Raw genomic sequence first — 24,627 nt, 5'->3', positions numbered from 1 at the left:
CTTAAGAATTCTGCTACCACTGCAGGCAACTGCCAAACAAAATTATTCTAATAGTACTTTGACTCTTAATTCCCAAAAACATGTCTAACTCTCCAGTTAGTTGAAGAAATGGTAGTGAATTTGCTCTTACACCTTTTCTTTTTCTCAGATGCCCAAGATTTGTAACTTACTATAGCAGTGAAGTGTTTACCTGAAGAAATTCTTACAGTTCTCATTTGACTATGTAAGAAATGCGTTGTCTGCAGAATGGAATCCTTCTGACAGAGTCCAATATCCCAGGCACAAGGAGCCATTTTAAGGAAGTTGCTGCTATTCTAATCAGCAGTTTAGATCAGCACATTAATTCCCAAACAGAACCAAAACCCTCATTACCTTTCAAAAGATATGTTTGCATCTTTAACTTTCCGTAGCTCTTCTTGAACTAGTTGTTTGGCACGAATTTCTGCATCAAGGGCCGACTGTAATTCCAGCCTTGCTGACATATCCAACTTCTGACTGCGTCGCACTTTCCACAGTGGATCCTGTTGCAGTAAGTTACTGAGTATTACTATCAACTGTCTAAGGATATTTCTGTTCTTGCCCAAAAACATAAATTAGCTTGCACACTGGTTCAGAGAATGCTCTTTTAATCAGCTATGGATAGCATACCTGCTGCATGAAAATTAGTCAATAGTCAGTCTTCATTACACAAAAATGAAGTAATAAGCAATTATAATATTGGTTACACCATTAACACAATATGCTGGAAACCAAAATGCTGGGTCACTGGGCACAGAAGTCAGACAGAACCCACTGGAAATGACTAGTTTTCACTGTCCAATCTACAACTGAGTGTAAACCTTGCACAGTGATATAATGGACTTCCAAAGATGAGTGAAATGACAACATTTAATGTAAAACATACTAACATAAAACATACCAAGAGTAGCAAAACCATGACAAGAAAAAAAGGAAGAAAGAATCTGGGTCTGGAGATACCCAAGATACCTGGAACATTTGCGTAAGCAAGTCTTATGCTTGCTAAGTAGCATATACTATATATGCTACTATGCATCTAACATATGCTACATACATACAACATATGCTACACTTCAGCATACACCATGCAGTTCCTCCCTACTACCCCAAAAGTGAACATTCTGAGCTTTTCCAGACATTTTTCAGTGTGGACTACTTTTCTGATATTCCCTAATGAATACCTCTCTAGTCATAGATGAACTTGCAAATAATAGTCATGAAAATTGACAAGCACTTTTTATGTTGAGAAGTAAATGCCTTAGAGCAGGTTCTGTAGAAACTAGTTATAATATAAAGAACAGTGTTCTTTATTCTGGCAGTAGCTAAGATAAAAATGCAAACTGCATTTGATCCAATCTTTCTTCCCATTAAACTTCTCAATATTGTAATATAGTCTCCTTATGATGCAGACAAATGTCAGCTCACAGAAATAAAACTTTCTCTTATTCTCTCATATTCATAGGTTTGGAAGGGGTTTCACATGTGCATAAACCAGCAGCAGATGGGTTCTGAATGGCAGACTGGTGATTGGCATTAGTAGGGATCTGGGCTCCCATGCCAAGCTGCAAATGGCTCTTCCTTTCCTTATGCAGGTGTTTTTCTCTTGAAACCATTCTCCTTTATGAGAGCTCTTTTATTAAATTTTGGGGAATTCATGTTACTATTGTATGGGAAAATTATGGCACAAAGGTCTCATTGTTCTGCATGTAAATAAAGCCACATGCTCTGTGTGTCCCTAGTTTCTATTGGTATAAGCCAGATAGTATTTTTTCATAGGAGAAAACTTACTTTGTTGTCTCACTGTAACAGCAATTATTCAATTGTGCATAATATGGTAATGTATATTTTTTTCATAGTTTAAGTTATTGTTTCTTTTCTCCTTTGTAGTTTTTAATATCTGATGGCGGATATTAGTATGAAACAACTGCCCCCTGTAATGATCAAATTCTGATCAGATTACCTAGTTGGATTTGCAAGCAGTAGCTAAAAACTCTAAAGCAGAGCAGAGGATTAATTATTTCTACGTACAAAAATGTAGCTTTTCAGACATGCCCAGAACATCCTGAATGTTTCCTATTTCCTTACCAGTGTTCGTGACCCCAGACTGGAACTTCTCAATGATTCTAGTTCTTCTGTCATCTTGGAAGCTAATGCTTGGAGATAGCCACGAGCATCCTTCTCATCACTTACCCTGTTGTGCAATTACAAAAACCCATAACTTAGCAGTTTCATGGCTCACAGCACCAAATACTGCACACCCAAATTATCAGAGGGTCTGCACTGGGTTTAGGGACATAACAGGAATGAACAGAGCAGGGAAAACTCTCCCAGCAACAGAAAACTGAATACATCTTAGATTGCCTGCCTTAATTTTTTCTTTTTGTCTGATTTTCTTGATTGTGGCAGTTGCTAGGGAAACTGAAACCTCCTTTTTTCCATTAGCAAGAGTTCTGCAGAGATTCGCTGTTATACAAAAATTATCTGCATATTACTTGCTCAGTTTTTGTAAGGGCTATCTTCCAGTCCTTTTGGTTTTGCACACTGAAATTCTTGCACACAGCTTGCTAAAACAGTGAATTATATAGCAGAGAAGAATGGAAGTACTAAGTGCTTGTCTAGTACAGCTAGCTCTGTATATTCTATATGCTAGGGGTTCCATATGTTAATGTTGACCTTTTAAATCAGGACCAACTTCCTGAATTAATTTATCAAAATATTCCAAATTGGATGATTTAACAATCATTTTAGAGACTGAAGAAAGGTGACACCCAGACTCTGCTTTGTACTTGTTTCAGGGACATCTGGCAATTTTAACAAAATCAGCACTCAGAAGTACCATGCTTTTGCTGGTCTCAGACACAAACATGGCCTAGCTATATGTTAAAAAAAAAAAAAAAAAAGAGCCAAGCAGTATTTCAGAAGTTGAAAGTGACCATATCTGGATCTCTAACCAGCACATACCACTGAATGATTTCTGCAATCTGAGCTTCCCAGTGAGCAACAGACTCCTTCTTTGCTGCTAGATCTTGGAGCTCGTCTTCCAGCTGTCTGTTCTGTGCTGTTAGCTTGTCCACGAAGGAGCAGAGCTGAAACAAGAGATTAATTTCACTTGTGATTTAGGGCAGTTTCAGACTTTTTATGTATGTGTATGCCTACACACCTTTAGAATCTGAACAAACAACACCACCCTGGGCTATCTGGATGGGCTTCCTTTTTATGAAAGTATCAGTTCACAGAAAATAATCTAAAACAAAGGAAAACAAAAAAGAAAGTGTGGAGGTCAGAGAGGAATAAGGTTTAACTGTAAACCACCAGGAAGGCAGGGAGTGTGTGTCAGTGATTCCCTCTCTTTGCGGCCTTCATGAAGAATCAGAAAGGGTGGTGTCCTCTTAATTGTGGGAATCATTCCCCCAAAGAGCAGAGTAGCAAGATGCTAAAGTTACTATGTAGCCAAATCTCTAATATTTATATGGCAAAAATTATGTTCTTAAAATTCAGATAGTGCCTGAGTATTCACAGATCCTGTTCTGATGAGTGAGTAGACTACTTCAGCATCAGAGACTAATGAAGTAAGAATATGTTTCCTGAAATAATTACCCTCTCATTTTCTGTAGTTAGTTTTTTGTTATCTTCCAAGAGCATAGATCTTTCACGCTCATATTTCTCCTTCATTGTTCCTACTGCTTCCTCCATTTCACTGTGCCTAAAGAGAAGGGCAAGAAATAAAAACACTGTCACCTTGCTGAACCTGTAGACTGGGATTTTCAAAAAGGAATAAACAGAGTTAGGGTGAAATACCAGCCTGCGCAGGCACCCATGCAATGCAATACATACACACAACAAAAAGAAATCCATAGTGAGGGAAGCATGCCCAAAAGCTTACCTCTCTCGCTTTGTTTTCTCTAATTTGTCCTTTAATATCATGATCTCTTTCTGGAGTGCAAGCTGATGGCTCTCTGAATCATGTACTTCCTTTTTCACATTTTTTACTTCCAAAACATGTGATGCTTCTCGTCGGACCAGCTCCTCTTCATAAAATAAGATTTTCTTTTCCAGCTCAGACTTAACTTTGGAAAGCTCCTGCTGATGTTCCAGTGTGGCACCAGCTGCCCGGCCTCCCTGCTTCAACTGCAAGCAAGAGGAGAAGCCATCAGAGAAGCTATGATCTTAATAATTAGAGTATATTCTTAAAAGTCAGAATTGTCCAACTGGTGGCACTTTGGAAAAATTTTTATTTGGGCACCGAGTGATTTAAAAGGTGCCTGTCCTCAAGCATTAGAAATGACTGCTCTGCTTACATGACCCAAATAAGGGGCTGAAATGGCTTGCAGAGATAATAAATTTGGATCCCATTGGTTTACTAGCTGCTTAGAAATGATATAAACTGAGCATTTTCAAAACATTAGTATCCAGCAATTAAAGGCTTTCAAGCAAAAAAGGAAAATAGATCTGGATGGGTTAGGTCAGATTTCTAGTAATGCTGCAGTTTTTACGTTTCCCATTGGTATCAAGAGTTGAGTAAGCCAAAATATTGCAGCTTCTAGGCCATGAGTAAATACTTGTCAAAAACCATGTAACCTTTAGAGCTTCCAGTTCATTTTCCAGTTGTTTGGAGAAAACCTCGCTGTGCTCACGGAGCTTGCGTTCTTTTGATGCTTCTGCTACGACTTCTTCAAGTTGGGCTTCAAGCTGTAACAAGTTATTTTAGGTCATTTCAACACAAGATAACACTATCTGGATCATTAATTTCCTTTCCCCCATATGGCCTAGCAGCAAGTTTTACTTATTTCTGTTTTAAGTTGCACCACTATAACAACCATCTCAGAATGTCACGATAATTGTTTTGCATTCAGTGATTCAAGCATCCATCTGTCACATGCAGAGAACTATTATTTTATGACTCTTTGTACTGATGTGAACTACATCAAGCCCATTCAGGGATAACTGCACAGCTTCTATTACAGAAAAGAGAAGGAAATGGCACTAGGAAGACACTGCAGCTGAGAAAAAGAAAAGTCTCCCACATTTACAAGTTAGCTCCATGCTTTAGTATCTAAGTAAGGCAGCTTAAAAATATCAAATTTTAAAACAAATTACTGCAAAACACTTTAAATATGAACACTGAATATTTTTACTTTGCAATTATGGAACAAAATAAGCTTGGTCATCCATTTATTGACTTCAGAAAGCTTATCAGAAAGACAATTTAGATTTAGTGGCAACTAAGGCAACTGCTGGAATTCAAGCAATAGCAGCACAGTTTCAAACCCTGACAGGAAAAGTAAGATTTGTTTTTCTGTGTTCAAATTAAACTAGCAAAGTTGTTTTTAAAAGGACTGTACTTAGAACTGTGGGACAAGATAATGAACTTCTAGACTGTGCTCTGAATAGAAGATTGATAAAACTGTTATGAAAGGGAGCATAGAGGAATTTTTAAGAACAAAGACAGGACATTTTTAATGCTCTGCATGAAAGTGTTTAACTGCATTAGCAACAGCACTTGAATGCCTGCTGCACTCTGCTCTAGAGATGAGATGCCACAGCAATTCATCAATTCCTAGTTAACTATGACATCTTGTTCATGGAGAAAAGCCTTAGAAACTTCATCATCTACTACATTTTCATAGACTACTCTTCAATTTGCCAGAAGTTTTCTAGCAATGCTTATATAGCTCTTGAATTTCTCTTCTACACTTCACCCAGAGAATACAGAAAATATTGTGATTTTTCAGTGATTAAAACACTCTAGATTAACCACAGTAATTTTTTCTTATGCTCTCTTCTGGTTATCCACTTCGTCTCATGAAAACTATAAATTGCCTAGAATATTAATTGGAAATTAACTTGCTTAAAGATATTACAGATACTCTTACAATGACTTAACTAAAGAAGAAGGAAAACCCCATATTTAGTTTTGCATCACTATTCCTCATTTCGGCTCAAGAGAAGCATTCAGTTAAAAAAAACAGTGAAGTCAGAATACTCCAACCTCAGAGCACATGAAGACATTCACTGAGCTTTATAGGTTTCAAGCTGACTGTGAGTCAAGACTCTACAAGAATCAAAACATCAGAACTAATAAACTGGGAATATAGCAAGAATACTTTCCTCAAGATTCAAATCAGTCTGAGAGCAAATAAAACCCCACAAAAATCTCCAGAAGACACTCCCAATTTTTCCATACAATCACATATGAGGTACAGGGTGAGCAGCAGCTGAAACACATGAGTGCTAGCTATTTTATCAAGCTACCTCCTTTCTCATCTTCTCTGATTTCCGGACGTCCTGCCGCAGCGCATCGATTCTCTGCATGCTCACTTCCAGCTCCTCCTCTTTGTCGCGAAGTTGCCGGGACAGCTTCTGCTTCTGGGAGCGCAGGTCCCCCATCCTCTCACTGAGCTCAGAGAACTCCTGCACAGCCAGCTTCCTTTGTTGGTGGGCATCCCTCAGCTCTTTGGACTGCATCTTTAATCTCTCTGAGGCTTCTACAAGTTGCTGGTTAAAAAAAAAAATATATATATATATAATAAAAAAGAGTAATTTGAACTCCATATATTCTTTCCAAGAAGAAAGAAACTGGACCTACATAATAAACTTGTTTTGACCACCTCACATAACTACTAAAGATTTCTAATTCATAATTTACGCAGTTGTTTAGCTAAGCAGCTGCAGTGACATACAAAGACAGCCATTACTCTACTTCTAGTGTGGCAGCTCAAAGCTACTTTTGGTATCCCAGAAGTCTTTCTTATAAATGTGACTACACAAGGCCACCTCACTTTCAAGTAACTTAACTTTAGATTACCACCATGTACCTGCACATTTGTAACCTTGTTTAAAGGAATGCTTCAGAAGACAGCACATTCAGGAGCAACATAAAATACATTGTACCAGCACTGAGGGGCTGCAGCAAATGTGAGATTTTTCAGAAAACTGAGGAAGATTCCTTAAAACAAATTATGAAACCCTTAATACTTTTATTGAAAGTATAAAAACTATTTCCTTTATGGAAAGTAGTTCACAAGAATTAACAGGATTAAAATACAAATGGAATGTTTGACATAAAATCATTTGAGAGTGGGAGGAAAAAATAAGAAAAAGATCAGAATAAGACAACAAAATAAATATATATTCTACAAGGGAATTCTAAAAGTAGGAGCTCCATTATTAGGAGCACTGCAGGAAGATTAAATTCCCAAAAAGCATGTGCTCAGACCAGAAGCAGCATACTCATACATTCTGCTACTCATACACTCTGGCAAATAATCCCTACCAGTGGTTAACAGACAAAAGAGAGACTGTTAATGTCTAGTGTAGAAACAGCCCAGAAATTCTGACCCAGGTACTGCTTTTGGATCCATATGAATGCTCAGGAACAATATGGCTGGTAGACTTTTGCAAAACTAGTTATTCCAATACAGGTAGCTTTTTTTACTATTATTGAAAGTGGTAGGTAGTTTATGCAAATCCCTATTTACTTTACTACAAAATATGTTGCTGACTTAAAACTGAAATACTGCTACATTTTAAGAAGCAAACAAAGGGATAATTTACACAGCAGCAAATAAACTCAATGATTACATAAAAGTCATCATTAGCCTTATGCAAGAATTAACCTTTTGGTATAAAAAAGAGTAAATGGGCTCTTTCAATGAGCCCTGCTAACTTCTGTGCAAAGATCCTTTCCCCCTAAATAGACAGGTGTACTCCAAATGTCAACAGCAGGCCCTGGTGTCATGTAAACTGACCCATAGTCAAAATCTCCGTAATTCTGCCAAGGATACCAGCCAGGTGTCTGCTGGGTCTATTTCCTCCCTCATCATTCCCTGAAACTGGAAGAATAGAGGAGAATAATACTTGTGTTCCTGATCCCTTAACAAGTCATCTCAAGGCTCTGAAGTCTCTCGATTGCCCTCAGGCTTCTACTACTGAAACAGTTAAGGATAATGAAACAGCTTAATTAAAACCATTTTAGGTGTTTGTTTCATCTAGCAGAACACAGTTGAAATAAGAAGCCCATCAACTTCCAAAAAATAGAAGTGCGATACCTTGGAAAGCTACTGTACTGTTCAACAGGTTCCCTAAGATCTCTGCATAGTGTTAAAAAGAAGCATTTAAAACAGTAAAATTGCAATGACAACATAACTGCTCTAGAAGTACTCTACATGACCATTTAAAAAACTATCTATCTTTGGATCAGTACCTTATGAAGGTCCTCCTTTTCTTGCCTCAGTACTCTGCACTGCTTTTCTAGTCCTTTCAGCTTGTGCACGGAGTCTTCATGTTCTTGCCGAAAAGCCACTGCGTCCGCAAGCTGCGCTTCCAGTTTGCTTATATCTGTAGATTAATACATATTAAAAGCAACTGATCCCAAATTAACACCAATAAAACAAGTCACATTATTCATGCAAATTGGCATCACTTTGCTTGGAAAATCAACTTCTTTCCTATTCCCATCATTTTAGACTGTTTAAAGTAACTTTCTGACATTGATGGCTCAACATAATGTTATTTTTCTCAGCCCTAAATATTGTGATCTCTAAGTGAAAAAGCCTTAGCACAAGGCTTTGTTTTGTTTTTGAGGAATGCAATTTCTAGCCCTAGATAATCATAAAATAAACTTGCAATGTTCCAATTCCAGTTCTAGTAATGTGTTTCCTAAATAGTCTTCCTTATGCAACAAAAAGGCAACAGTCATTAGGGCATCCAGCAAGACAGGCAAGGACTATTTATTTTCTAGATAAGAACTAATGAATAGTTTGGGAAAGAAATACCATCCTGCACAAGGTAACCTGGAGACCTGATTGACCATACTCCTGGCAGCTTGTTCTCACTTTACTTTCAAAGACAAATAAACAAATTTGATTTGAAATTATTGGTTTTAAGTGAAAAAAGCCAACATAGCCACCCTTGTATACTCCTGCTCAGTCTTACCAATTCTAAGAAAATGAACTGCCATTCTCTATTTGGTTTTAATTACCACTTCCATTAAACAAATAAATAAGAAATTTCACAGGGAATAACTGTCTCACTCAAGTTCCACTGATACCTGTTGCAGAACAGGAAAACAGATCCAAGTATTCAGTATCACAAGCAGTTATAATGCTTGAAGTATTATTCCTTTCCTCACTTCAGAACAAACTTTCTCCCACCCTACATGGACCAAATGCACTTCTTTTTAAATAAGAACATACTATTAGAATTTATATTTAACAGGACATCACTGGTAGAAGAACTAGATAAACCTGAACCCTTTGCAAAAGCGGAACATTAATCTAACTATTGTGACTCAAACCGAATTTAAGAATACAGAAAAATAGCTTTTTGGGGGAAGATAATCTGTGTAGGAGAACAGAGCTGATCTTTGCAGTGCATACACCTACAAAAAGAGTATATTGTCAAACGAAATCGGGAAAAGACACTCTAAAAAAATCAGCATCAGCAACTTCGAATCTGAACTCACACTATACAGGCCTCTATAAAACTTTCAGCCAAGTCATTAGGATTCAAAACTACCACTTTGTTTATCACTGATTCCCACTTAAAAATTAGGTGCTAACAGGAGGTTTGCATGGATAAGCTAATAGCATTGTCAAGCAACAGATTTTCAGTGATATGGGTGAGTCAGTCTTCCCTCAGGACAGATGCCAGTATTTGTTTTTCTGCAATGCTCAGTGCTTCCTAATTAATGCATCACCAAACACAGAAACACAAAGGGAGCAGAAGCTCAGAAATATTCAAATGTGAACTACTATTACACATCCCCCATCTATTCCTTTATGTTACTAGAGAGCAATCAGACTTCTATCTCCTGTCTCTTACACCTGCTTCCAAGTAAAACCTCTCTAACATAATACTCCTCCCCAAATGGGGGAGTAAGAGAAAAAGATCTCCTGAGATTTTTAGGGAAACAAATATCACACAAAATATTTAACTAAATCCATCCACACAATTCATCACACTCTGGACTTCCCATGCTAGTATGTGCTATCAAGCCAAGCAAGTGGAAGAAGTAGTTAAGCACCCATCTGGAAAAAGCTGAAATGCCTCTTAATATTGAACAAGGCTTTAAAACACCCTTTGTTTCTTAAATAGCTCAAGAACATTAATTCTACTTATTGCAAAATAAATTGCATTACTATAATTACCATGCCAGAGGCTTACCTGTTAATTTGTTCTTCAACCGTTCAATTTCTTCATTTAGTTTTTTAATCTCCTTATCACGGCTCGTATTTGCTGTAACACACACTGGACCTTGGAGGTTCTGCACTGACTGTGTAGATTCTTAAAATCCAAAAAAAAAGTAAAATATTTTCAATAGAATATATTCCATTGAGGAGAGCTAAGAATCCAAACAAATATAAACCACTAACCTTGCAGTTTTCTGTTCAAATCCTGCTTTTCTTGCTCTAATTTCCGTATTTTCTTTTCATAGCCTTCTATTTGTGACGTGTTCTTTAAGTCTTGCTGTACATCCGTATCTTTGGTTACAGTGTCAGACTGCAGCACACTCTTTAAAGTGCCTCTGTCAGATAAAGAGCTGAAAAGAAATACATAAGTTAGGACACTTTAATAAATACTCACAGCAGTCTATAGCTGGGAGATGCTGGGATTCCAGCAAATATGCACCTTAAATTTACAAGTACAATTAGTGCAATAATTGTTACTGTAGAGACAATTCTCAGGGGGAAAGTTATTATTCCCTAGCTACTGTGTATGCTGCTGTAGAATTAACATACCTGCATGCAGGACTTCAATGATGCAGATATACCTTGACTTCACAAACTGCCTAAATGACTGAAAATGTTAACTATCCCATGCCAAAGGTTACAGGTACCTGGCAGAAATGGAAGCAGGTAAGTGTACCTGCACTGAGATAGCTGAGGGACAACCCCAAAAGTTTAGCTTAAAGCATGGCAAAGATGGATTTAAGTTAATGTTTCACATGATCTCATGTGAAACATTAAAGGATGTGAAAAGGATGACATACATGTTTTGTGTTCATGGGGTAACAAACCTCAGCAAGAAGAAATAATGGAATAACAAACAGGTCAGAATACCCTAAGATCAGAGACAAGCATATGTTTGAGAGATCTCTGAAGTCAGATGGAGGCCATTTCAAAGACATGCAAAGAGAGCCACTTTGTCCATGCTCAGAACCCTCTATGTTAACTTGGTCTACCAGCAGGACAGTGAAACAATGAGATAATCCTGAACAGTTCCTGGCAGATGTCCAGTGTGGGTAAGACTTGCTCTCAGCCTCTCAATGCAGGAACTGAAATTGACACATCTAGTCCCTTAACTTTCTTTCATTTCAAATACATAAAATATTAAATATAAAAGCACCTAATCTTGGCAAACAGGATCAAAATATGTTCAGACATTCGGAAAAAAAACAAACATGGAATAAAAGTTTGGCTGCATGTATACCTATGGACATCAACCTTTCTCTATGTTTATAAAAATGAGAATTCCCAGGAACTAGCTGCATTTGGGAAACAAGTATCCTTTATAAAACATATCCTTTGCTTACCTGTCAGTTGTGTATGTAAACCCAACGAATGGCAAATGCAGTCCAGAAAAGCCTGTATGAGAACTTGGTGGCACCACTTCCTGCATGAAAACAATGTGCATGAAAACCCAAGAGAGAACCCATACAGAGTGAAAAGCATTTCCTTGAGCCTCAATAGCTAAAAGAGAGACAGCTAATGGAAAGATTTTTCTTAATACACCAATTGACAATTGGCAGTTATGCTCCACTGCCCCTGGACAAGCTTTATTTCAGATTAGGTGGCCTAATAGAATGACTTGAATTTCAGAGCCTCTTGAACTGGCACTTGAAAGGGCAGCATTTCAACAAGTTCAAAGCACAATGCAGCCAGTAAAAGGAAACCCAAAATTTCAAGTTCCTAATTAAAAGTGACCTGGCACCAAAATGCATGCTGTTAGTCTTACTCTTGTAGTTACTGTCAGACATGTAATCAAAAAACATGCCAAAAGCTCTTAATTTCTTGGACTACAAGCCGGTGAAAAAATTACCACAAAAGTTCTCTACTCCTCCCGAACCATTTGTAAACTACAAGAAACAGAAATGGAGGAGTGTAACACCAATGGTCCCTACTCCAAGAACCAGCCTCCTGCTTCTTAAGTCAGTGGAGAAGTAGCAGGACGAGTCCTCTCACTTGGACAGCTGTGCTTGCAAGCTACACAGAGAATATATGTGTATTTGTAAAGACAGGGGTTTTTTTCACCTTTGAAAAAGCATGAATCCAAATACTAGCTCCCCACTAAGGTAAACTGAAAGGGCAACTAAGAGGCCTTTTCCCCTACCTAAGTACGTTTTAACTTTGACCATGTAACAGTAATGCAGTCTGGCAAGTGCTACCACTTAAAAAAGCAGCTCCTGATTTCTGATAACACAAAATGCCAAGAGATGAAAAACTTGAATTTTTCACATTTGGAGTGACTTATTTTTCATCTCTTTATTTATTTTGAAGTAAGTTCTCACTACTACCTTACAGTGCAGCAAGGATGCATACTTCCATTAGTAATATCTAAAAACAAAGACTCACTGGATTTCTCAGTACATCATCATCTACATCAAAGTTCGAGGTGTCAGAAGGACTGCTAACTTCTGGAATGTAAGGTGCTTCTAGGTTTCGGATGTTATCCCAATTAAGTCCTTCAAAAAATGCATGAGACTTAAAATCCTCTATTCCATTTTGTCCCAGTCTACGCTCCCTGCTGCAGATAAGTCGCTGAATAAGATCTTTAGCTTCTTCAGATACATCTGTAACATGGGATGGAAACTGAAATCGTTCCTAGAAAACAAAACAAACAGAGAAATTTTTAGAGAAGGAATTAATTCCAAAACTTACAACTGTAGTTTCAAAAAAGCCATTAAACTACACCAATAAAACTGGAAATGAATAGTCAAACATTGTTCTAGTTACAGTGAGTAATGACAGAGCACAATTCAATACATTCAGAGACAGACTTTTTGTCTTAAATTGGATTTCAAGTACAAGAAATCATTTTTCAATTTCTTTAAAACAGGTCTTTTTGATCTATAATTACAATAACTCTGTTAGGAAAAACAAACTTTTTTAAAAGACATACCAGGATTTTTGCACACTACAATATATTAAAGATCATACAATAAAGACAGACTTGTATTCTTAGTCAGATGTCCACTGATCTCCTGGAGATGTACTCCTTGAGATTAAATTAATTTCAACTCTTAAAACCCCATTATGTTAGTCAATTCTTTATGTTGTCATATTTAAGAATGTATTTTTCTAATATATAGGTTAAATACCTGTTTTTCTTACCAAAATGCAATCTGCATTTAGAAAATATTTCTATTATCATAAACAAACGTAAGATCTAAAAACTGTAATTACCACTAACAACTGAAATTACTGTAGACTGAAGAAATTGGAGATTTTAATTTTGATTTTGTGATGATTGCTTAGATTTTCCAACAAGAAAATCAACATTTAGAGAAAAATTTCAATTTGTCAAAGAATTACATTTCTGCAGTTCAGAGAAGCAAGCATTCCTAAAACCTGAACCAAGAAACCTACACATCATCAATCTAAAATACTGCGAAAAAGCAAACAACTACCCTCACTTCAATATCTTTAAGTGATAAGTTTCTCTGTACACATAAAGTCAGAACACAAGAGATTTAATACAGCTCTTACTTCGTGATTCATAATCTTCCCATAGGTTTCCACTAGTGACTCTGCGTAGAAGGGTGTTTCACCATACAGCATTTCATACATGCAGACACCCAGCGACCACCAGTCACACTCAGGCCCGTATTTCCCCATTCCATCTTCCATTGCTTGCAATATCTCAGGAGAGATGTAGTCAGGAGTACCCACTGCTACTGATGACTGTACCTTAAAAATAAGGCAAATATAATTCTTGTAAGTTTCCAGTTTCTCTCAGCAACTGTTTTACTCAAACACTAGTATTTCTGACAGAGACTCCCCGACATGGTTCTGGAGAAGGAAGAGATTCATACATTCACAGCAACATAACAAAGGAAATATTAAGAGAGTAACAAAGACTGCAAAGATTAAGTTCCATTCTATTGTTAAGTAAAATCAGTTGATATGTTTTATTCTAAACACAGAAGAAACCCAAAATAATCACAGATACTGGGAAAGACAAAATATATTTTGCCTTTGTGTCTGTTTATATTTTAAAATTGCAATTTGCTGCCCAGATGTTAAAATGAAAAATGAGTAAGTAGGGAGATCAGGTCCTACCCCTGAATTTTACAGTTTCATTTGAGGATTGTAGAACAAATTTCCTGGGTAAGTTTTATTATGTCAGAAATCAGTTAAATGTTTATTGCCTTATGTGCAACTGGATCTACCACAGGAATAAGGTGGAGAAATTACTCTGTGCACAAGTAGTAGGGAAGCCATGACCATCAGGGCAGACTAACCTCTAGGAATATGTTCTCAATTCTAATGGCTCTTTCATTTTACATTTTTTATGGTAAAGCTTTGACAGGCATTTTATAACTAAAGAACATCAACAAGATACAAGTTTGTGCCAAAACCAGTGAATGATGCTGCATGCCATACTTTGGCAGGACTGGCACCCCTGGAAGTGCCCTAAATGAGGCAAAACAAACAAAACCTGTTACAAGCAATTCAGCTATTAGAGGTAAATCCAATCTGCTGCACAAGATGGCCAATTACCATCATGTTGCTGCTCCATTTGTCAAAGGCATATAAAACCAACTGCTTATTAATTGTAGAATCAAGACAATCATTTAGGTTGGAAAAGACCTTTAAGATCATTATGTCCAGCTGTTAACTGAGCACTGACAAGTCCACCTAAATTGTGTGCCCAAGTACCACATCTACACATCTTTTTGATACCTACAAGGATGGTGACTCACCCTACCCACTTGGACTCAAATGGTCATTGGAAGAAAAAGTGAAAACCAGAAAAATATAGCAAAGGATAACTAAAAAGTTAGCAGCCTGTAAAATAAGGAGATGAAGATTTCAAAAATGCATTTAAGTATGTTGAGTTATGTTGCACCCTCAATTTTTAGCGTGTCAGAAAGTTCACAGTTTATCACATCCCTGATGCACACTGATGATGTCTAATCTCTTTAAAACCATCAACTCACTTAGAAGATCCCACTATCAGCAACTCAAATAAATATAGCTTCATACATACTGTGCCATCTTCACTCATTTTCAGACAGGACCCAAAGTCTGCCAGTCGTATGTGGCCATTCATATCCAAAAGAACATTATCAGGCTTTATGTCCCTGTTATAATAGACAGAAGTGAAAGGATTTAAACATAATCTCTACTCTGCTTGTAGAGATTAATCTTGCATCAAAATAACATAGACTCTTACCCAATGATGTAAACTCTTTTTGGTACTATTTATGACTCTCTACTCCTGAGCAACCTTAAACCCACCAGTTTTGTTGAACCATAAAATCTGCATTTCTTTTCAAATGTGAAGTTCCAAATGTTACTACATGTGTTGAAAAACTTAAAAACTGTACAACACCTTCAGTTTAATCTTTGAGAAAAGAGACTAGAATTACTAGGAGTAAACAAAAATAAGGTGCTCTAATACACCTTGCTACATAGATTTGGAAGCTGACAATAGCTGATTTTTAAGGTGCTGAATTCCAGTTTCACACTTGACATTTGTGAGAAAAACCATGACAGATTTAACAAAGGGTCCTCATATGTGTAAAAAGCCTGCCAACTTAATACATTTTTCCAGCACAAAGTTGAATTAACCTTTTTTAACCAAAGGCTAATGCTCTGAAATTAATTACTGAAATATCATTAATACTGCTGCTCATTAGCAGTATTAATACAAAATAATAAATGCTAATCTATGCCAGTCAACATAAATTTAAATGTGTATTTACTTGTGATAATAGACAAAAATATGTGTTGAGAATACTGGATTATGTCACTAAGCTTCCCCAAAAAATAATCAGTAATTGTGCATTGTTAAATTTATTCTATACACTTCAGTTCCAGATCTTGTCAACGTTCCACAACCACAAGTCAAGCTCAGTAGTTGCAGGGGACTATAAAAACTAATATACAACTATACACTAATTTGTTTGTTTTTTAAAGAACACTGCTCACAGTGGCACTTGCCACATGAGCCAATCTCTGCTTGGCATGCAGCTCTCACTTGCCTCGGGGACCAGTACTGCTGTTCAGAAAGGCTTAATGCCTCCTCTCTGAGCTCCACTGTCTCCTATCTGCAGCTAAGAGGTCCTATAAGCCCTTAAAGGGTCCTTGAAACCCTCTCCAGAGCAATCGTGCTTCCCCTAATCCATTCCAGTTGCCAAGCAGTAATTTCTTGGGCATTGGCACACATCCTGTTCAAAGCACGTGTTTTGGCCACAGAGCCATACACTCCTATTGCCACAACAGCCCTGCATTCAGCCCTGTGAAAAGATGTAGCTGCCCAGTAAGTCAGGCCACCTTCCTTGGAAATTGATGTAATGGTGCCTCTGGTGAACTTCTCTGAGGCTGTAACATTTTTAAATCCCCAAATATTGTCCACATTTACTCACAGGAGTTTGAGAGAGTTTAAGCATCTTTTCAATTTTTAAAACAGCAATCAAAATGCAAACAGAAGAGTTAAAAGCATTATAGCTGAGAATCCCCTATGCTTTTTGTCCTTTAACTGAACAGCTACTACCAACCACAACCTTGATGGTAGCCACTGATTCAGAATACAGATCTTGTGTGCATAAACAATTAGACCAGCACATGCCCACTGATCAGAAAACCTGTTTGAGGATGATCTCAGGTAAGTAGATGCACTGATGTTATCATGGGCTTACTGAGCATAAATTCTGCAGAACATCTAAACATCTGTAGAAAGTTCAAACCATTTCAAACTGCTTCAAACTTCTAGGTTGCTTGGACAAAGGCAGATAAATATTTATTAAGTGAATTGAGAATAAGTCAAAAGCCCAGATTAAAAATAGAACAGACCTTAAAAGGTTAGTCAGATAAATGTCACTGCTTCTGATACCAATCCATTAAAACTTGATATTTAAAATAAAGCAGCTTATACAGTTATTATACAGCATAAAGTAGGCATGTATCTACAGTAGTTTGCTTTTGGCTACTGTGTGCATTTGTATACATAAAAGTAAATTTGGGGTTAACGTCAAATAACTGTACTTGTATTTTTTGCCAAACAAGAAGGTATTTTACCTGTGCACATAATGCAGCTCATGTATGGAATGTATAGCAAGCACCATTTCACCAATGTAGAATCTAGCCATATCTTCAGGAAGCTTGTCTTCAAACTTACTGAGAAGTGTCAGCAAGTCACCACCAACATAGTAGTCCATCACTAGATACTGAAAATAGAGAAATAAAGCAATCAAGTACTGAGAGACAGCTAGCAAGAAAAAAAAATTAAAGTTCATCAGTTAACCTCTGAAAAAAACCCTTTCACTACTTTTTTCTGTGCCTGTGGAAAGCAGTCAAAATTGGTGGTCTTCTGTTTTACTTTTATTTACTTAGTATAAAAAAGTATCATATTCCTTTAATAATCACAGTAAGAACGGCACTTCAGCATAACGATACGATAACGATCATTCCTACAATAAAAAAACCCCAGACAAACTGTGACAACAACAAAGAAATAAATCAGGATGAGTTTATTTCTGTCTTAACTAGTAGCACAAAAATATCTAATATCACCAAAACTGATGTATGTTATTGACTCTTAAACTGAAAATTACCAGAGGATGGTGAAAGAAAAAGAAAACTATAGTTAAAATCAATATTTGATGCAGCTTAGTCTAAAATACACATTTCATTATTACTTTTAATTATGGTACCATTTCAATATTACTCGTTGTTCCTGAAGCGGCACTTATCACATCAACATTTTCAAATACTCATCTAGGCACATTCCACATCATGGATGCGTAACAGCTGGCAGGAGTCTGATGACACTATACATTACTATGCCATACATGGATGCCCATGACAAGCCAGAGGCACTAAAGTGGGAAATTTAAAAGTCAAACATTGGTGTTCTTCTGAATATATTTCAATGAAAAAGTAAACAGCCTCCTAGGCCAATCAGGCATCATCCTATCCATGGAAAGGACCAATACTGATAGGCTAATATGAAAGAAAAGGACTCAGGCATGCTATTTGTTTCTCATACCACAAAACAAGGATTATGTTAGAGGTATTTCTTAGCAATATCCACCTAAATCCAGACCACCACTTCAAGTATAATGACTTCATCTAGTACTACCAGTCTTGAGCCATTTTGTTCCAGGTTTCCCAAGATGATTTGATATGTGGTTTTAAGTTTGCTTATTCTGGAATTAAGTTTACAAAGCCATCATGTTATTTTTCTTCTCAAAGTAAAGCAACTTAGAATCCACTGTCCCTGCCACAGATTCATCTTCCATGAGGGAAACAAATTAAAGAAGATAGAAATGCGAAGAACATGAAGTACAATACTAGCCATTTCCTCACTATCTTTTGGATTAAAAGAGCGACTCCAAAAGCCACAAGTTTTGATATTTTTCTCTATTTTATTCAAATTACCACTTAATCTGATAAGCAAATTGTATCATTTATGTTAAAATCAATCTGTGGGTATTGCTCCAAGGAACTTTAAACATGTACTGAACTTCTACACACGCAACATTTATGTTTGAAAACAAAATGCTACAGACAGAAACCATCAATCTTCTAAAAGGGATATTAACTTGAAGTATTTTCTCTCAAATTCAAGATAAAGAGACTTTCTAGAACCTTCTGTGGGAAGTGAAATATCCTCCTTGTCAGAGACAAGGTAATGCACTTCTGTCAGCTCCCAAAGCATTTATAACTCAACAAGAACTCAGGTGACGCATGAAGGAAGGCACATGGATCACAGAAAGATGGTGAGATCTCATCTTTGAGGAAGCAGAATTTTATCAGTCTTTCAATTCAAAATTATCTGCTTGCCAGGAGGTGCTTCTTCTCCCTTCCTGTGGGGTTAAAATAAGAGCTTTTCTGATGCTGAAATCTCACATTAATGCATTTCTTCCAGGGAAGTGACTATGTAGAATGCTGAGAGTAGTTAGGAACCGAAGGGAAAAAAGGTATCAAAATACTCTTATGAGTACCATTGAGAGGCTGACAGCAGGGAAATACACATATGCTCTTTTTCATGAATGAGACTGGGAAAGAAAATTAAGAGATCTGAATCTGGAAGAGATGGAGAAGTTCAAGTTCCACACAAGTTTTCAATATTCATGGACTACGTTTCACTTACATCATATCTACTTCAGCTAAATCACCAAAGGCTGATTTAACCTATCCTGACATAGGCTGCCGCTTATGAAAGCTTTTTAAGAACCAAAAAAAACTTATGCAGCATTTCCATGTAACGTAATTTAAGAATTGTCTGTTTAGAAAACAGAAACGTATGGTGCATTTACTTGAAAGGTTTTAAAATTACAAGAGCAGAACCAGAAAATGAATTCCAGAACATACATATTTAATAGAATTTTGTATTTCTTGCTTAAATATAAGTCCTGCATTATCAAATGCTCTGTTAATATCAATGGGAGAGAATAAAACCCTAAGTACTTCTAGACTCTCCAAAGGCAGCTACTACTTTTCTACATTAGTATCTTACTTTTTCTTTGTCTTGCTCTGAACCCTTTATCATACAGCCAGAGGAGGCAGAGCACTAGGTGGGAGAAGACACAAGGCTCTCCCTCTGCTCAGGGTTAGCTTATGTGGTTTTGCATTTAAGAATCACTAGATATAATGCATAAACATCACTGGGAGAAAATACTGGAACCTAGAGATTTCTCTTGCAGAGGATCAGGTTGGAAAACCAAGCTCTGTTGTCCGTTCTTGTTTAGTTCTCAGCTTTGTATTCCATACTGCAAGGACCATGGATGAACAGCACAGCTAAAAAGTAAACGAAATCTGCCCAGGCTCTGTAACAAGGCAGCACTCTCCAGGATGAGGAAAAATGTAGCTATAAAATTCTTCAAGCTCCAGAGAGAATTGAACATAGATTTCTTAGCCCCTGGACAAGTACTAGATGGTATGGAAGAGAACCTTCTGTCCAGCTTTTTGGATGAATTGATTTCTTCATGTGTTTCACCTTTTCTTCATGCATCACTTACAGCGGTGACTGAGATGCGGATCCACTCCATCTGTGAGCACCAGACATTTACAGGAGATGGTTTCTGAGTAACACACCAAATTGGAAGGCAGCACCTCAGCACATGCAGAAGCAGACCTCAGGCAAGCTGGGAATCTGCTGACTTTGGCTGCCAGGCAGAACTGTTGTCTTCTTAGATACTGGATCTTAAATTAGATGTCTACATTCTGCTGTCAAGTGAAACTTCAATATCTAAACACCTTTGGGAACTTTGGGAAAAGATTCCCCCTCTGTGCTGTCTTTGCTATTGCTTGTTATCTCACACAGCTAACAATTTTTCCTTAGGTAGCTCCATTCTTACAAGCTACTTGGAAATACAAAACAGGATGCTTTTTATGCACGTCTGAAGGTTGGTTCTGGGGGAATTTGAAACTACAAGCTGATTTGAAATCATGAGGTAGTGCTAGAGACAACTAAACTGTGAGAGATTGAAAATCTGGACTTATCACAAAATTCAATGGAAATAGCCTGTAAATGAGGGCCTAAAATGCGACTGCTTATTTTCCTACTATGTGCTTGTTATTCTAAAATACTCCAAACATGACAAAGTAATGTGTTTTGTCTCAGCATCTGTGGAAATGTTCAAGTATTTACTAACTCTTGCTTAGTTCCTGAATTCTTTGGCAGCCTTTTATAAATATATTTTTTAAAATTTATACTCATGACCTGCTACCATGCTGCTGAAGTGTTAAGAAGGTGAAAACTTTCACATTACAGCTATGTCAGATGTTACAGAAACAGCAGGTTTGCAAAGCCTGAAGTAGCTGCAGGGAAGCTGTTTAGTAAATTGCAGAATACTGGGGCTTTATTGACTTTGCTCCTAACCAGCGCCATGCTGTATTCTGTGACTGAAGTAAACAGGGTTGTATGTCACAGTTCTAGTAAACAATCATAAAGAAATGTCATAGGAGTACAGATTTTCTTTATAAGTGTTTGCTAAAGTCCCTCAAATTACTGAGAGACCAATCTGCTGATTTAAAAACATATTTTATAGAAATACTTTTAAGAAATAGGCTATTTTTTCCCCTAAGGATTTTAAAATACCAAACTTTTCAATTACTTTTGCCAGTTTAAAACAAAATCTTGCTTTAAAAGACATTATGAAAGTTTAAAATGAAATATTTCTTACTTTCACAGAGTTAACACATCTCAGATTACTTAACTGCAACCTTATCCAAAATGCTAAATTTGAACATGGTATTTTTTATGCAAGGGGAGATTAGTTAATTTAAGATGCTTAACTAAATCTCTATATACTACGGTCCTATACAACTTTCTCACTCTCCTGGAGTTACAGTCAGTCCCTTTGAAATTTTGCTTCAAGGAGAAAACAAGAATGTTGAAACACTGCTGTTAGGCATGAGGTGGACTGATTTAATGCACTAATATTTTTAAAATATACCAAAAATAAAAGTTCTTTCACAAGCCAGAGCTTTTATTTACTGATGAATCAAACCTACCAAATAGTTCTCATCTTGAAAGGCATAGTGCAATGTAGTAATCCACTGACAATCTCCATTCACCAAGACATTTCTCTCCTCTCGGAAGCAAGCTGTCTAAAGGAAGAGAGGGGGAGAAAAGCCATTGTCAACATCAACAAGCAGTTTTCACAGGATGAATATATATGGATGTTTTATGGGATTATTTCAAATTACTGAACAGAGGTCTCTATTCATTGGAATTCAGTCTACACAAGTGACATGCCAGGGAATCTCTGCAGGTTTTAGTTAGGCATTCAGTCACTCTAATCCTGACTGCGACTTTAAAAAACAAAACCAAACCAAACCAAAAAAACCCAAACCAAATGAAAAAGCCCACCAACCTCCCCTCCACTAAATCCCAAAAAACTCCACACCAACACACAACACCCCCCAACACCAAAAAGCCCACAAGCCAATTCAAGTCAAAGCTAAATCTTTGTTTTACAAACCATTTTTAAAAGTCAGAAAGTAATAACTTGTCACTACCATCTGCAACAGAAAGATAATGACTCTAGGAAAGTAAATCTGATTCTTCTAACAAAGACCTTTATGAAAACAGTTTCATGTATACTTTTATTACATTACAGTCCCAGTTCCAGACACTGCTAACACACTATGGGAAATAAGTAGATTTTACTATTACTGTCTTATCTTTGTCCAGAATAATACATTTTCATTTTCAATAATCTTTCCTCTACTTCAAACAGCACACTGCAACACTTCATAGAAGCAAGCTCTGTGTAACAGGTTTTCTCAGCATCTTTACATAAAACCAACTTTCATAAACTTCAAGCGAGTTCTCCCCAATAAAAATATATTAATGTTTTTATTGGATCAGAACTATCATGAAACAGACCCTGGGACTCTTCTACTACTCTTAATCCAGAGAGGCATTATCAGGATATTTGACAGCTACAGATTGAAGTGTTTGGGTTCTAGAAAAGAACTCAATTTTTTTTGGTCACTGTCACTTCTTCAGATGTCTTAGAAAATGTACTATGGAAATGTGCCTGGGAAGTCCAAGCCTTACCATATACTGACTGCACCTTACAAGTGTATCTCCAACTATTTTCCCCTCAAAGGAAGCAAAATTCAATCTACAATTTTACTGAAGAAGACCGTGCTGTGGTCACATTGTAAATTAGTAATCACTGGTGCAAAGAGAAGTAAATTGTAATTAAATGCCAACTGAGCGGTTTAACGGTTTATGAATGCAAGGCCAAAGTAGCAGTCTGCAAAAAAGGCTGGCAGCTACAGCAGCTCCAAGTAATCCTATCCCCTTCCCACAGCACCAGAGCATTGCACTTCTCAGCTCTCCTGGCACCACGATGTGAGCAGGCTGCCAACACCGAAAACTAGTTTGTTTATTTTTGAAGACATCAGTCCCTTGATCCAGTTCACTGTGCAACCTCAAATAGCGAGGGAATGTTATGAACACTGAAAACCCAGTAATGCTGCTGAACGCTGCATCATGAATTCAGAGCATAAAATTCTCCTTCTCTGCTTACACTAGCTTAAAAGGCCTTGAGACGTGGCTTGAAAAAGCATGACAGGCTACCTAATCAGCCAGTCAGGATTTATTTGGAATTGTCAACAGTAATACACTAATGACTATGTATTTTGCTGTGAGAACAAGGAATACAAATGGTCCTTTATCAACATAAATGGCATGCCTATTTTTGCTTCCAACCCATTTATGGATGTCAGGTGATATTCACTAACCTTTCCTTAATTTTAGTGGCTTGCAACCATATGGTTTTTTTTTCTTGCAGCTAGTATATGAATAAGCAGTATTTTGCTAACTTCTTGCTACGTTTTATGCCATGCACAACAAATATAAACCAGTGTAACAACATGCTTCTTAACCCATTCATAATAATAATAATAATATTTTTATATAACAATAGGTGAGGTGGGTTATTAATATATTTGAAGTCTGCTTTTTCAGTGGAACTCTCCATTTAAGAGGCTACTGTATTCTTGCAGGCTTAATTTTAAAAATGAACAGGTTTTACCACATCTGGGAAATTTTTAACACCTAGATGTTGCATGAACTTGATATGCAGGCTGTAACGTCCTGCTTATCCAGAAAAGCCAAATCAAGCAAGCAAACTGATAAGGAAAAGACAAAGCAGTCCTGCAGAGAAGACAGTTCCTTTATTGTCCTTTGTAGATGGGGAAAATCAGCAGAGAGAAAATTTTTTTTCACTGTTACTTTTCTTGAGATTGTATTGGGAAAACTACTGCTCATTATACATCCTTCATGCCTGCCTGAGAGGATAAGACAAGTTAGTTGCATGATTAGAATACAATTTGTAAACAGCTGTCTTCTCTACATGCAAAAGCTGCATCTACTTAGACCACTTAATGAAATCACTTTAAAAATGACTGAAGCAAGGCAGCATAGCTGTATTTCCATTAGAGTTTGGGAGACCTCTGCAAATATTTGTGTTTAAAATAATTCTATACTGACCAATGAATTAACACAGCTGAAATCTGCATAGAAAGGGCACTAAATTTCCCTCTTACAGGGAAAGGCTTAATGCAGAACTGCTGATACAGCACAGCCCAGGGTGTGAAATCTCCTGACAGCTCAAAGGAGAGCCGGGTGGCAGCGGTGGACTTCTAAAGAAGTGCATGGATGGATGGATGGACAGACTGTGACTAAATCAGGCAAAGGCAGTGGTGAACAGGGGCTTAACAAGAGGGAGGAGATTCTGTCACAGGAAAGGCCTGGCACTGACTCATTGAAAGGAAGGGAGGGACTAGGAAGGGCAGGCTGGGGGGAGGAGGTGTCAGGAAGGGGACAGAAGAATGGGACAGGGAAGGGTCAGCAAGCTCAGACCTCAGCAAAGCCACTATTGCTTGCCCCTTAACAGAATTGCTGCAAGTCCTGATGCAA

General features: G+C 37.2%; 1 protein-coding gene across 13 annotated transcripts in view; it reads right to left on the bottom strand.

Annotated features, from left to right (window-relative positions):
• CDC42BPB (CDC42 binding protein kinase beta) overlaps nucleotides 1–24,627 on the bottom strand; it is a 90,725-nt gene that overhangs the window by 23,963 nt on the left and 42,135 nt on the right. For all 13 annotated transcript variants that reach the window (XM_068192347.1, XM_068192346.1, XM_068192350.1 and 10 more), the window contains exons 4-19: nucleotides 21,705–21,800; nucleotides 17,262–17,410; nucleotides 15,229–15,322; nucleotides 13,725–13,925; nucleotides 12,591–12,839; nucleotides 11,552–11,631; nucleotides 10,392–10,558; nucleotides 10,183–10,302; nucleotides 8,222–8,355; nucleotides 6,271–6,513; nucleotides 4,597–4,707; nucleotides 3,902–4,146; nucleotides 3,616–3,721; nucleotides 2,980–3,104; nucleotides 2,104–2,209; nucleotides 373–521 (exon numbers count right to left, since the gene is read on the bottom strand). In XM_068192347.1, the coding sequence (XP_068048448.1) occupies nucleotides 373–521; nucleotides 2,104–2,209; nucleotides 2,980–3,104; nucleotides 3,616–3,721; nucleotides 3,902–4,146; nucleotides 4,597–4,707; nucleotides 6,271–6,513; nucleotides 8,222–8,355; nucleotides 10,183–10,302; nucleotides 10,392–10,558; nucleotides 11,552–11,631; nucleotides 12,591–12,839; nucleotides 13,725–13,925; nucleotides 15,229–15,322; nucleotides 17,262–17,410; nucleotides 21,705–21,800 (2,375 nt within the window). The remainder of the gene's footprint in view (nucleotides 1–372; nucleotides 522–2,103; nucleotides 2,210–2,979; nucleotides 3,105–3,615; nucleotides 3,722–3,901; nucleotides 4,147–4,596; nucleotides 4,708–6,270; nucleotides 6,514–8,221; nucleotides 8,356–10,182; nucleotides 10,303–10,391; nucleotides 10,559–11,551; nucleotides 11,632–12,590; nucleotides 12,840–13,724; nucleotides 13,926–15,228; nucleotides 15,323–17,261; nucleotides 17,411–21,704; nucleotides 21,801–24,627) is intronic.

The sequence above is a fragment of the Anomalospiza imberbis genome, chromosome 6 (genome assembly GCF_031753505.1).
Source record: "Anomalospiza imberbis isolate Cuckoo-Finch-1a 21T00152 chromosome 6, ASM3175350v1, whole genome shotgun sequence".
In the NCBI taxonomy this organism is placed as follows: Eukaryota; Metazoa; Chordata; class Aves; order Passeriformes; family Viduidae; genus Anomalospiza; species Anomalospiza imberbis.
Note: the sequence above shows the minus strand (reverse complement) of the source record. Positions and strands in the feature narration are given on the sequence as shown.